This window comes from Artibeus jamaicensis, unplaced genomic scaffold (assembly GCF_021234435.1).
Source record: "Artibeus jamaicensis isolate MK-2021 breed Jamaican fruit bat unplaced genomic scaffold, CSHL_Jam_final contig_923, whole genome shotgun sequence".
Classification (NCBI taxonomy): Eukaryota; Metazoa; Chordata; class Mammalia; order Chiroptera; family Phyllostomidae; genus Artibeus; species Artibeus jamaicensis.
Window position 1 is genome coordinate 3446681 of NW_026522014.1, and position 14519 is coordinate 3461199.

Below are 14519 nucleotides of genomic sequence, written 5' to 3' on the forward strand. Positions count from 1 at the left end.
TCAAGATTAGATTAAATAGTACATATCTTTTATTATAGTCTTATGGTTAATCTAAGCACCTTATTTTTCCCTCATCCATTTGCCATATTTGAACTTTTTAAATGCCTTCACCCCCCTTTCTTTTAACTCCGTGAAGTCATATGAGATAATGTACAGTTAAACAGCCAAAGGAAGAAGGGTAACCACCTGTCCCAGATGTGGAACTTTCCATGTAAAACTGTGACTGTCTCCACCAAATTGAGAGCAGTTGGTTGGTCATCCTCCAGGAAGGAAAGAGCAATCAAGAGAAGTAGAGAGGCTGAGTATTACTAACTATGAAATCTGCAGTTTGTTACTGACACTGATTATGTGTGTGTATCTTTGGCCACCATGACGTTGTTTTTAGTCTTATCCTTGTAATATTCTAAAAGAATAAAATTTCATTAGGCTTTTTAACAGATTATTGAATAAGTCTTTTGCTCTGTTCACACATTTACAGAATGGGATAGCATACTCATAGGAAAGTTGTGAAAATCAGGGAGTAGGTTTATAAAATATTTCAATATTAACTGGGTTTCCAAATATGCTAATGCACTATGTATTATAACAGTTGAGAAGGAAGAAGTCATTTCCAGAGTCTTTTATCCCTCAAACTTTTCTTTCCAAGCTAGAAATATGAATGATAATTGGAAAGGCTGGTTTGTGATTGAGATGCTATCCTCAGAAAGAAAATCTGAAGCAGAAGGAACTGCCACAGCAGTGAATGTAGCATTTAGAGGCTAGGAAGTCAGTCTCTTCTAGTGCGAAGTATGTGTTATTAGTGGCTATCCTCCCGAATAGTAATGTATTGATATTTACGTTTCTCATGGATGAGTAATATGCAACTAGAAGATAGAGTGAAGGATAAAGTCTTTGTACTTTCTCTCCTCAAAGAGTTACATGGGGTTAAATAACTAACATATAAAGATTTAACTTGCTTGTAACACTGTTGTGCTTAACTGTTACAGGCAATGATTCGTGTGAATACCTTCTTTCAAGTGGCAGATTTCTTGGAGAGAAAGTTTGGCAACCTCACAGTTGTATGATGCATAAATACAAAATCAGGTATGGTTTCTCATTTTGTTGTTGGTTTTTTCCCTATTATGGGTCATAGTATGTAGTGGAGTGTGGTTGGTGGAACAAAGAAAGCACTCTGTGATACTTCTGTGTATGATGGTAGAGAACTGCTGAAGGAGGATAGAGGTGGAGTTGAGCCCAAATGAAGATTCCTACCTGAGAGCATTCGGAGACAGCTCTGGTTTTATCTCGGGTGAAAAATAAACAGGCCCACGGTGGAAGGTCTTGAATGAAGGACTCTCACTTTGGGACTTGGATAGCTACCTCATAGACTTATTCTGAAATAATGGACATAAAGCACTTAATATGGTTAGAGTACCTCCTAAAGACTTGATAAATGGGAGCTGTTGGGAGTTGTTGAGGTTAGTTGATCATACAGGAGCCTGTAGGTTAAGCAAACATGACCACCTGTTTTTAAAGCAACATAGTTACTATATATATAGTAATCCTGTACTACTTTCTTCACAAACTGTGAGCTTTGAAACACCAAGATGCTATTTTTATTTATTTTAATTAATGTTTCTTTGTTGATTTCAGTGAAGCAAAGAACTGCCTTGTAGATAAACATATCGCATTTATTGGAGATTCCAGAATTCGTCAATTATTTTATTCATTTGTAAAAATAATTAATCCTCAGTTCAAAGAAGAAGGAAATAAGGTAAAATTTGTCTGTTCTCTTCACTAGGGCGTTGTTTTAGAAGTTAGCCAGCTGAATCATTTTAGGAGGAACGTGCAGGCCAGGAGGCACTGTGGAAGCTTCACTTGGGTTTGGGAGCGGTGCGGGGGAAAGAGGGGTGATTGGCCACCGTGGGAAATGGAAGGAGGAGTGGGTATTGGCGAGCCTTTCATTAGTTTATTTTTCTAGTATTTGGAAATAATAAATTCTTTTCATGGAAAAGCTTTTAAAAATTCCTTAGAAAGAAAACAAAGAAAATACCCTCCTTTTAATGTTTGCCATATATCTTTTGTCCCTTTAAAAAATATATAATGGTCATCTTTTAGCATGTACAATTTTATGTCTTATTTCTCCACTGCTTGTCATAATTCGCCATATTATTAAATAATCAGCATAAATATTTTTATAATGCCAGCATATTATTGAGTAGATATAATCTTACGCAAACCTCCCTTTTCCTAACTTTTTGTACTTTCCTATATTTTCACTTTGCTATTTTAAAAAAAGACATTTTAAAGTACATCTTTGTTTGAAAACTTTGCTTTTTAAATTATTTCCTTAGGATGGAATCTCTACCATGTAAATATTAGGTATATGAATATATAAAAACTTTAAAATTATTATATCATTAAATATTTCAATTTATAGTCTAAGTAATGTATGTCAGGGCCTCATTTCCTGCCGCCTTACTGGCACTGGGCGATCATGCTACAAAATTCAAACAACAGTGTAATAACAAATTTATGCTCTTTTTATAAAATATTTCTTACTTTAAAAATGTACCTTTCTTCAATGTAGTCGTTCTTCCGGGAGAGAAAAAAGCAACCAAAAGATTACACGTGTGTATGTGTAGGTCTTTGAAAACTAACACATACGATCATCTAATGTTTGTTAATAATTAGTTAATTTTTTGTGAACTATTTTTCTGTTTATCCATTTTTAAGTGATCCAGATTTCTAACCCCGTCTTGAACTGCGTGTGATTGGCAGTGGGCAATGGCAAGGAGAGAAAAGTGAAGTATAAGAAAGTTCAGAATTGTAGGGGAGCTATCTCGTGAATTTATGATGAAAGTCTGCTTGTATACGTTCCATCTGCCCTGTGGTAAGGAGTTGAAAAATCAGGGATTTCACAACGAGGACTTCACAAGTAGCTTGGTGCAGAGTGACAGCAGTAGCAGGTACTAGATTTTTAGGAACTATTTCTTGTGAGAAGAGCCTTTAGACTATTGGAGGTTTTTTCAACCAGGAAGGACTAATAGAGATTTTAAATCTGAGCCCTGGCTGGTGTAGTTCGGTGGATTGAGTGTGGGCCTGCAAATCAAAGGATTGTAGTTCGATTTTTAGGCTGGGCACATGCCTGGGTTGGAGGCCAGTTCCCACCGGGACACATGAGAAGCAACCATACATTGATATTTCTCTCCTTCTCTCCTTCTCTTCTCCTCTAAAGATAAATATGTAAAATCTTTTTAAAAATCTGAATAATGGAAAATTATAAAGTCCACTTTTCATTTTATTTTTATCACAATTATCAAGCAAGATACATTTAAATTTATATGCATTTTAAAAAGAGCCAAAGGCAGTTTGTCATAGTCTGAGAAAGACAGTTATTGGAAAACTATTTAGTTAACACTGCTAGTGGAGCATTTGCTAAATTGTATTTTACTTAGTTCTCTTGTCTCTGAACAACTTGAGGACAGAGCTTGTTGTTGTTATTTAAATTCTTGTGCCCAGCACAGTCTGGCATATCGTAAAAGCTGCTTCTGCTAATGATGATGGTGGTTTAGCATTGGTGTGGGGTTTTTTGGGCAGAATAGGAGTTTTGAAGGTAAGTCTTTGTTGGAATATATTTCTTTTCTGTGTTGAGGGAAAAATATTTTAAAAAGAAACTTTACAGCAGGACTTTTTTCAGATAATATTTTGTGAAAGACTAATTCTGTGACAGGCTCTGGTCAAATAAGTTTGGGCAGAGCTGGATATTATATCCCCTTCTTAGATGTTTTTAATTTAGGTTAGGATATTAAAAACCGGAGAAGCCTTGCAGTGAAGAAGCTGTTTGTGTTGCTTCCAGCTGGCGGGCAAGCTAGATACTCTGGGGCCCCTTGTACCTCAAACCAACTAAATCCTAGATTAAAAAAATACTTGGTAATGTATTTCTAGACTTCGGATAAATGGAAGACACTCCCCAAAAAGAAATAACTAATGAGGCAAAACCAGATATGGGAACAGTAACAGTGGGCACACAGTAGGTACTCAAGTTGCCCTGAAGACAGACGCCAAGAGCTGCAGTGCCCGGTATGCAGAGAACTACACTTTGGGCCGCCATGCTTCTCAGTAGTAATACTGGAAGCCAGAGACAGTGGAGTGATGTCTTTAACATTCTGCGGGAAAATAAGTTTCGACCTAGAGTTGTATACCTCGGATACAAATGCCCGTTCTTGAAATATAGACCATTTTCAGATAAATAAAGATTATAAGGATTTTTCTAACGATTTTCTGAAGGGTAGATGTCAGGGAAGAGGAAGATAATTCACAAAAACTTGTTCTGAAGTATAAGAAACAGTTGTTAAAGAAAATATTAAACATCTATGTAAATCTAAACAAATAGTGGCTGTATAAAATAATAATGTCTTTTTATACTTTATTAAAAGAAGGTACTAAAGAACTATCCAATAATATTCACATGAAAGTCAGAGGGAAATTATCACAAGTGTGATAATTTATCTGTCAGACAAATACTAAAGAAAAATAAGTCATTAATACAAGACAAAGTAAATTTTAAGGGATGAAGCATTATCAGAGATACAGGTAGTTTTTAATGATGGAAAGTTCAAAACACTATGATTTGAAACTTGTAGACATTTAATAAACTAGTCTTAAAATGTGTAAAGCAAAAAATTAATATGATTACAATGAGAAGTTGACAAATTCTCCAGCATAGTGGGTTAACTGCTCACTGTTCATGAAAATAATCATAGGAAAAATAAATACAGTTAGTGAACACATAGGAGACTACTAATAGGCTGATTTTGTAAGCTTATAGCTCAATACTTAAAGAATATACTGAAAATTCAGAGAATATATTTTTCCAAAGCACACATAGAACCTTTCTTGACCATCTGTTGGGCCATTAAAAAAGTTCCAAAGATTTCAAAGAACTGGTACCACTTGTTTCTCTATTAGTTAAGTTCCTCTATTCTAACTTAACCCGATAAAATTTCTAGAAGTCTACAGTAAATGGTGAAATGTTAGATGCATTTCTGTTAAATTCAGAAAACAAGAATGCCCATTATTGCTGCTTATATTCAACATCATATTAGAGGTTCTTAGCCAAAAAAAGATAATTTGAAGATATAAGCATTAGAAAGAAATAAACTCAGGATATCATCTGATATAATTACCTGTATAGAAATCTCTAAAAAATCTGTAGAAAATTTATTAGATATAATAAAGTTTTTATAAGATAGAAGATTATAAGATCATACAAAATTAATTATAGTAACTCAGTAAAGCTATTAATTTCATATCAACATGCCAGAAATATAGAGTTCAAAAATATTATTTAAAATATACTGTATGTAATAGTAACAAAAACCCTGTAGTATATAGGAATGAAATATAGCAAATGTGGAAGATCTATGTGCAGAAAAAAATCATAAAATTTTCAAAGATAACTTAAAATGATATAATTAAGTGGAAGATATATGCTGTATCCTGGAATGGGTAGATTCAATGTTATAAAGATGTCAGTTATTCTCAAATTGATCTATAGGTACAAACGTAATTAAAATAAAATCCTAGTAGAATTTGTTGTGGAACTTTACTAGCTGATTCTCAATTCTACATGGAAGGGCAGTAGACAAAGAATAACCACAACAGAGCTGAAGAACAAGGTAGAAAATACTTGTTCCCCAATACCAAGACTTATTTTAACTCTGTATTAATACATTGTGGTGTTGGTAGGGCTCAACAGAGACACCAGTGGAATAGAATGGAGAGCTCTAAAATAGACACCTATATGATAGACTTAATAAGTAACAGATACACCAAAACTTTGAAACATTTAGAAAAAAAATACAAGAAAATATCTTCATTACCTCAAGTAGGGAAAAGTTTCTTAGGTAAGGAGCAAAAGTATTAACCATAAAATACAAGATAGATAAATTTACATATTTAAGATTTAGAGTATCTTTATCAGAAGATAACTTAAAGAAAAAAGACTACCTTAAACTGGGAGGAGATATTTATAATATATATATTCAAGAGATGTAAGGAACCACAAATTAATTTTAAAAAGATGACCCAACAGAAAACAAAAGGGAAATGTGTGGTCATTTCAAACAAATGTGTGAAATGACCACACATTTCACAGAGGAGGAAAATGTAAATCCCAGTGTCCATCTGAAAGATAGTTAACCAAGGAAATGAAAATCAAGACCATAATGAGGCACTTTTTTTTTTGTTGTAGATTTTAGTTTATTTCTAGAGAAGAGAAGGTAGAGAGAAAGAGAGGGAGAGAAACATGCACAAGGAACCCAACCCACAACCCAGGGATGTGCCCGACTGGGAATTGAACTGGCAACCCTTTGGTTCACAGGCCAGCACTCAGTCCACTGAGCCACATCAGCCAGGGCACGAGATACCATTTACACCTACTTTCGTGGCAGAAATTACATCTGACAAGGGCAAAGAATATGAAGTCTGATGAGATGAATTAGAGGGTCTGTGTCTCATAAACTGTTGGTGAGAATATAAATTGTTACAAACCTCAGAAAATAATTTGTCTTATCATGTGAGGATGAACATTTGTATAGCCCATGAATTTTTAGAACAGCAATTTGGAAGCAGTACACTGCAAAAATGTTTAATACATGCGATACCTGACTGTATTTAGTCAGGGGCACTGACCTCTTTTCCCTTAGGTCGTCAGACACAAAAATTATACCAGCCAACACAACAATAGCCCTCTGGTGTGAATGAATCGAAATTATGCCTCTTTTTGTCAGATCAGCAAAAAATATATTTGTTGGTGTGTGCACCCCAACGTAGTAATTTGTGTGTGCCATGAGATGAAAAAGGTTGAAAATTGCTGCTTTAGAACTATTGGGATAGGAACTCTACATTTGTATTAAGAGACATATACATGAAGGTAACTGTCAGTGCCCATTGTAATCTGGATTTTGTGTATTGTAGTAACTGACTGAGACTTTACAAAAGTAATAAATATATTAGATGTATATTTGTGGGGGAGCTCCATCCAGCAGAGTTCTCCCACAGAGAGCTCTGGATGAGAATAAATCTACCAAGACATGATCTGCTTGGAGGGGAAAGACTGATGGAGAAAGGGCTTGAGCCTCTTTCTCAATGGGCTTTTATTGGGTTTAGTTTGCGTAGGAGTACAGGGCATATATGTAAAGCTCTTCAATCATTGTCAGGCAGTAATGATCAAGGAATAGATAACATTCAAAGAACTATAGGGCTTATTCTGAGTCAGGGTCAGATAGATAGAGTGACACCAAAGCACCATAAAACTTTGGGAAACAAACTCATTTTATGCTTGGACCCTTATCATTTAAATTGAGGGCATTCTTAGCAAAGCAGTTTTCACAGGATTTTATGAATTCTTTCTTGAGGCCTGATCGTCCCCAGGAACTGCCTGTTCAGCACAAAGCTACCCCCCTCTCTGGCTTAGTTTTAGGCTTAAGTCAGGCACTGGAAGAAAGATAGCCAAGAGATTAGGAGACTTCTCACAAACAGAATGAGGACTCAGACTATGACAAAGCAGAGGGGTGAGGGTCCATCACCTCTTTTGTATAGTACCCTAAATCCTTCCCTGATGGTCCCTTTGTGACTGTGCCTGTCTTGGGTTGTTCCTTCCTTGTGGAATCTTACCCATCATTGGCTATCCAGCCATCCTACAGGGACCAAGCCGGGTGAAGTAAGGGGGGGCAGAGGTTGCACCCCTGCCAGGAGGAAAAGTTTTGTCTCCTTAGTGACTTACAGTCCCAAGGTCTTTTTACTCAGCCTAGTCATGGGGGGGTTACAGCTTCTGAAACCAGGCAGGATGGTTCCCAACATATATTGATACAGTAAATTGATGTATGTGTTTTTAAAGGCCAGGGAATGTTCTACATTAAACGAGGCTAAAGAGATATAACAATTAAATTTAATATCTGATTTTAATTGAGTTCTGGATTGAAGTATAAAAACTATAGAAAGGACTGTGGGAGACTGGGGAAATTTGAACACGGGCTGTATTTTAGATTAGACTATTTTATCAATATCGGATTTCCTAGGAGGGATTGTAGTATTAGTTATGTAAGAGAAAGTGCATGTGCTTTGGACACATATGCTTAAGTATTTAAAGATGAAGTGTTAAATCTGCAATTTACTTTCATATGGTTCAGCAAAAGAGACAAACTATGTATGTGTGTGTACAGAGAAACGTAAAGCTAGTGTGGAAAATGTAAGTTGGTAAAGGGCATTTGGAAGTTCATTATAATTTTGTCAACTTTGCCAACTTTTTTGTAATTTTGAAATTTTTCAAAATTGAAAGTTGGAAAGTTAACACTAAATAATATATCATTTAAGGGTTCACATTACAGGTAACATAACCATATAATAAAAAATAAACAAAAATTTAAGGTAGCTGTTTCCTTTGGGTAAAGCAAGGAGTTAAGAAGGAGCGGTCCACTCATGCCACTCAGTGTATTGGTGATGCTCCAATTTGTGCCATGGATTCAAAGCCCATGTGTATTTTCACTGTGCTTTGTGACTGACACATGAATCATATCTGTCTGTATGTATCAGACGTTACCTTAAAATAATAAAGGAAGAGAAGGCTGAGTTGAGTTCATTGAACTGTACAAGAGGAGGAAAAAGAAAGTCCATGGCAGTATTTCTCTGAGGAGAGTTTTAACAAGGCCAGGATGGGGTAGGAGGGAGGAGAACAGAGTACCTGTGGGATTCTGTCTGGCCCGGTATTTCCCACACTTTCTTGGCCAAGAAAACTCTTTTTCATGTAACACACCCTAAAGTTCTTGTGCAGTAATTGTCCCAGGAGTCCGCCCAAAAAATGGTGGTTGAGCAGGACTAACAAGAATTTTAAAAGTTAGCTTGTTAGTAAAAGAAAACCTTATTTCACATAGATATGAAAGTAAAATTGGCTAAATTAATGAACACAGTTTGACCTTGGCTTTAGGAATTAGGAATAACATTCTGTCTTCCACCCCACTCTGGGTTTTTAACTCTGAAAGGATTTCTTTTTTTTATATGAAACACTCGATTACAAGAAGTTGTCTCCAGATCTTAATTTTCTCTACAGCTAGACTATGTGCTGTCCTCACAGTGAAACTGGTAATGATCTCGGGTCGTATGTGTTTATTCTGGTTCAGATAGGACCTGTACTTGGACATTGGTGAGGATGGATTGGATGTTGCTGCAGCAACAAAACACACTAGAATTTTAACACAACAGATGCTGAGGTCTTACTTAGCACTGCACATCCCAGGAGAAGCTTTGCTCCTTTGCTCCTTCGCTCCATGTAATCACTCAGGGATTCCTCTTGTGGGATCTTTATCCTCTTTTAGTTATACCACTTGGAACACTTCTCCTCCTCTGTCTCTGTATCAGGCAAAGCTGGAGACTCGAGAGTTGCCCTGGGAAATTCATCTGGGAAGTGACCCATGTCACAGCTTGGCCACGTTACATTTCCTAGAACTAGTCGTGTTGTCCTGTCTGATTGGAAGGGACTTAGGAAATGTAGGGGAGCAGTTCATCTCTGCCATAGATAATAGTACTGGGACTAAATTGGAATCGCAGCAATCTTGGTGAAAAGATCATTTATATAGGCGTGTTCGTATATCTGTTTGTATTGATAGTTGCGGTTTTATCTTTGAACTATATCTTTGATGTGGAAGAGCACGCATATACAAGTTAACTAGTGTCACTTACTTTTTGGTGTTCTGTGCAGTTCTTTCCCTCTTCAGATTGACTATAGATAATTGAGATATGATACATAAATAAATTAACAAAAGCAGCTGATGATAGAACTATTTACATAAAGGCTATACATTACTATTTCTGGTGTCTCCTTTTTTATGGCAGCATGAGAACATTCCTTTTGAAGACAAGAGTGCATCAGTTAAAGTGGTAAGTTCATATAATAGTAAGCACATGTTACAATGTCAAGACTATATTCATCAGTTAATTTATTTACAGAACACCTAATGCTTTGTATATATATTAAATATACTTCGATGTATTGAGAGTAGACAAGAATAGTAAAATAATTGAATAAATGTATGTGTGTACTATTTTGTGCAATAAAATAGAAATTTTGGACTCTCAGATATTTAATCCAGGAAAAATAATCTTACACATTAATTTGAAACCAGTATATGTCCAAGATTAATGTTCATAAAAGAATGTACATGAATTTTTGAATTACTAGTCTCAGTGACCTGTCCTAGATCCTGAGAATACAGGGAGGATGAACAAAACACTATCCTAGACCTTGTGGAGCTTGCAGATCATTATAGTTCTTTACATACAAGTAAATGGAGGATAAGGGGGGCTAAAGGGAAACAGTGGGACATTAGGCATGTACAAGGCAATAAATTAAAAGTAGTTGTCTTCCTCCAGGAAGTGATGTTTTAACTGAGGCCTCAAAGATTAGTAAGAGTTCATCAGGCTCAGCGGAAGAGTTTATGAGCCTTTGAGGCAAAAGGAATAGTACGTGCAAAGTGCTGGAGAAGGTGGACACAAAGCATTGGAGGAGCTGCCCAGTAACTGAGAGGGCGTGCAGGGCAAAGGGGAGGGGGCAGGGGAAGAGGCAGAGTGCCTGGGCAGAGGGCAGATCCCGCACCTTCTTAGCAACTTCAAGGACCTGAACTTATCCTGAGGGCAATTGAAATTCCTTGAATATTTAAGCAGGGATGTGGCGAGATCAGATTTTAAATTTTTTAAAGGTTACTCTGACTAAAATGTGGAAAACAGATTAGAAAAAAGCAAAAGTAGATAGCAGGAAATCTTGTGAAACTTGCCAGATTGAGACAGAAGAATGCACAGACAAGGTAGTCTTTTTGTTTGTTCATTTCTTAGGATTTTTTTTTTGGTAGCTTGAGATAGATTTAATAAGGAAATGAATTATGTAAGTTGTTCAGATCTTTTAAATACAGTGCATTTGGCTTTAGTTTTTAAGCTTTGTCTTAATGGTAGATTTATTTTAATATAAGTTTTTAGTAATGCTTTTTTTTTTTCAGTTAGAATTTACTTACAGTATTTATATTGGTTTCAGGTAAAAAACATAGTGATTAGAGTCATCTACTTTATATGAAGTGTTCCCTCCAATAATTCCAATACCCACCTGGTACCATAATTATTGACTGTGTGTCCTCTCCCGATGGCTATTTTGTACTACTTAATCCCTTTACCTCCTTTACCCAGTCCCCGCTCCCTCCCCTTTGACTACAGCAAGGTGGTGGTGTACTTGTAAGTACTGTGTAGGAAATAAGTTAATGTTAATTTTGAATGGTGGATATAACAGTTTCTTTGACTTTTTCTTTTCTTTACATGTTTCTTAGGATTTTCTGTGGCATCCAGAAGTTAATGGTTCTATGAAACAGTGTATCAAAGTGTGGACTGAGGTCTGTATTTGAAAAGAGAGGTCTTTCTGGTTTTGCACACCCAAATTTTAAAAGCTCATGAGCACTCATTGTTTTTCTCCCCCTACTCAGCTACCCCCCTCTCCTGTACTTTATACATCCTTCATGATAGCAGCTGAGCTACGCTGGGTTGGTTCTCTCACTTTACTGAGAAGAGAATGTGTGTGTTGATCCAGTATCTCCACTATCACCATTCCAACCCTAAGGCGATTGATTATACTCATACCATACTTCCCAGATTTGAAATTTTCTGTTACTGCCTGCAGCTCAGTTAACTCAAACCCAAGCAATCTTTCTATCACAGTACACATTCCTTGGAATGTTTTTCCACTTGGTCCTTCAAACTCATGCCCAAATAGTTCAGGAAATTTTTGGTTTTTTGATAGCCTATTTTTTCCCTTTTAGCATTATGTTTGTGACCCAGAAGTCAGAAGTGACCTAGTATATTTGGCTCATAATGTTCAAAGATGAATTGGATATAAAGACAAGCATGCTCTTAGGTCAGAAAACCCCTAAGTTTCCACAGGTCCCCTTTGGAATCTCCATGGGAGTCTTTATATAGCTCCCCATCAGTCCTTTCATTACAACTGTATTCTTTCCCAAAGGGATTCGCATTTGGGGTGGATAAAAACAATATTCAATTTTGTTGACCTTATTTTGCTTACTTATACTGCAATGGTATTTTTATTTGCTTCTTTCCACAGTAAGTGCTTAGTATTGCAGCCACTTCATACACCAGATAAGCGTTCACACAATCTGGTGGGAACCTAGTCAATGTTTCTAATATTGTTTTTTCAAGAAAATATGTTTAAGTTTTCAAAAAAAAACATGCAGACAATTTCTAGAATTGAACTTTCTGATAAATTAGAGTATCATGTAATTGTGTTTTGTTTTTTTGATAAGTTTTAAAATGTCCAGAGGTGTAGAGTGTTATGTGTATAGTTCAAGTGACTTAAAAATATGTTGCATATTTTTAGTGGACCTGATAGTATATTCATCAAAGTAGTGAAATTCAGAGTTAACAAAACATCAAAGTAGTATAATCTATAAGTTCTGCAAGTTTACAGAAAATCATTGTTTTTATTAACCTGGAAATAACATTGCATTTCCAGATTTCCAGTTTTTATAATATGCTAAAACTAGTTTTTAGAGCTTTAGATTCTGTTACAAAATTTCTTATGATTATGATTATAAGGAAAAGTTTCAACTTATTTAGGTAGATGGTCATGTAATTACCTCAGGTTTATTGATTGATTGGTTTTATTTCTTTAAAGACTATATATGTATTTATTTTTTACAATTTCCATAATAAACTGCTACATCCTAAGAATTCAAAGATCCATATTTTTATTATTTATGTACTATTTCTAGCTTTATGCTGGTTATTAGGAACGTGACAGGGAATTAGCCCCACTCTTGGTCCTTGGAATTTGCGGTCTCGTGTATAAAGAAAGACTGTCTGATGAATGACATCAGACACGTAAAATGAAGGTAAAATGAAGGGTACCAACAGGTCAGGCACAAAGAATGAAGGAAAGCACCATGGATGGAGGCACTTAGGATGGGCTTGGTTAGCATCTAGGTGATGATCCAGGAAAGCTTTACAGAAGTAATATCTCCAGAAGAACTGTGGGTTACAAAGATAAAGTTATATGCCTCATAGAAGCTTATTGGCATAAAAACAAAGTTGAATTTAAACAACTCTACTTTTACTCAACAGGTTTTTATAAATCACTTGCAGTATTTTAGGCACTAGGATAGTGTTGATACCCTGGGCAACATAATAGAATTCTTCTCCTCAAAGTGCTTCTAGATGAGTGGCAAATACTGGTAATTAAGGAAACAGTCTGACAGGGGCCAAATAGGGGACTATCGGGTATAACAGCATTGCAGAGGATAAGCACTAAATGTAACTTTTAAAGTTTTCAAAACTAATTTTCAGAAAAAGTAGTCCTGAAGGTGAAGGTCTAAAGTGAGAAAGGAGGGTTGTCCCAAGCAAGGGAAGTAATATATGCAAAGATGAAGATAAAGTAGAGCCTATTCAGGGAATCATCAGTGGTTTTAGTGTGGCTAGAGCTAGAATTCAAAGGGATCCTTCATTTGTGTTTGGTTTTGGTTGTTAATATCAGATGCTTCATTTTGGAAGAGAGTTGATAAGAGATAAGTTAAGCAGATAATGATTATAACATCCTAAGCTGTGTTTGGTGTGGTATAGATTTACTTTTTCCGTTTTTTGATTACTTCTAAATACTTCAGCATGTATTTTCTAAAAATAAGGATATTTGGTTAAATTTATTTTGAGGTAGTGGATAACCTTTGAAAGTTTTAAATGGGAATAGTGGTAAATTAGACTAACTTGTGAAGAAACCAGCAATTTCGATTTTTAAAGATTTATTTATTTATTTTCAGAGAGGGGGATGGAGGGAGAAGGAGAGGAAGGGAAACATCAGTGTGCAAGAGATACAGGGATCAGTTGCCTCTTGCACGCCCTCAGCTGGGGACTTGGCCTGAAACCCAGGCATGTGCCCTGGTTGGGAATCAAAACTGGCCACCTTTCAGTTTGCAGGCCAGCGCTCAGTCCACTGAGCCACACCAGCTAGGGCAGCAATTTAGATTTCATTCTGTAGGTGAATGGTAGTCAGTAAGTGGTGTGAGCTACTTAGGTTAATTTGGGAAGTCTTGATACGGAGTGAGGTGGTATTTGAAGTTACTCGAATGGAAGAAGTTGAATAGGCAGAGAATGTAGAAATTAAAGACAGTTTAGAAGTGGAACTATCCAAAAGATTCTGAGAAGGGGCAGTGAAAGGAAAAGTGGGGGGAGAGTGATGGTCATGTAACACAGGAATGAGTTTTAAGAAGTGGATAGTCAGTATTGTCACACTGTGACACGGACCCTGGCTCCTGGGGTCCTCTGTGTTGTGGATGAAACGAGACAAATTCACATGGACTACTGAGTCCTATGGAGGAAAAGGGATGGCGTGGCTTCTCTCTCAAGAGGAGAAAAAAAAGCCTTGGAGCTCCTCGGCCACTCTCTCAAGAGGAGAGCACCTCAACCCTTGCTTTGACAAGCGTTTATTGGGCTCAGTT

General features: G+C 36.3%; 1 protein-coding gene across 1 annotated transcript in view; it reads left to right on the top strand.

Annotated features, from left to right (window-relative positions):
* CASD1 (CAS1 domain containing 1) overlaps positions 1-14519 on the top strand; it is a 46370-nt gene that overhangs the window by 6965 nt on the left and 24886 nt on the right. Inside the window, exons 2-5 of the mRNA XM_037142778.2 lie at positions 987-1083; positions 1633-1753; positions 9874-9918; positions 11352-11414. Of these exons, the coding sequence (XP_036998673.1) occupies positions 987-1083; positions 1633-1753; positions 9874-9918; positions 11352-11414 (326 nt within the window). The remainder of the gene's footprint in view (positions 1-986; positions 1084-1632; positions 1754-9873; positions 9919-11351; positions 11415-14519) is intronic.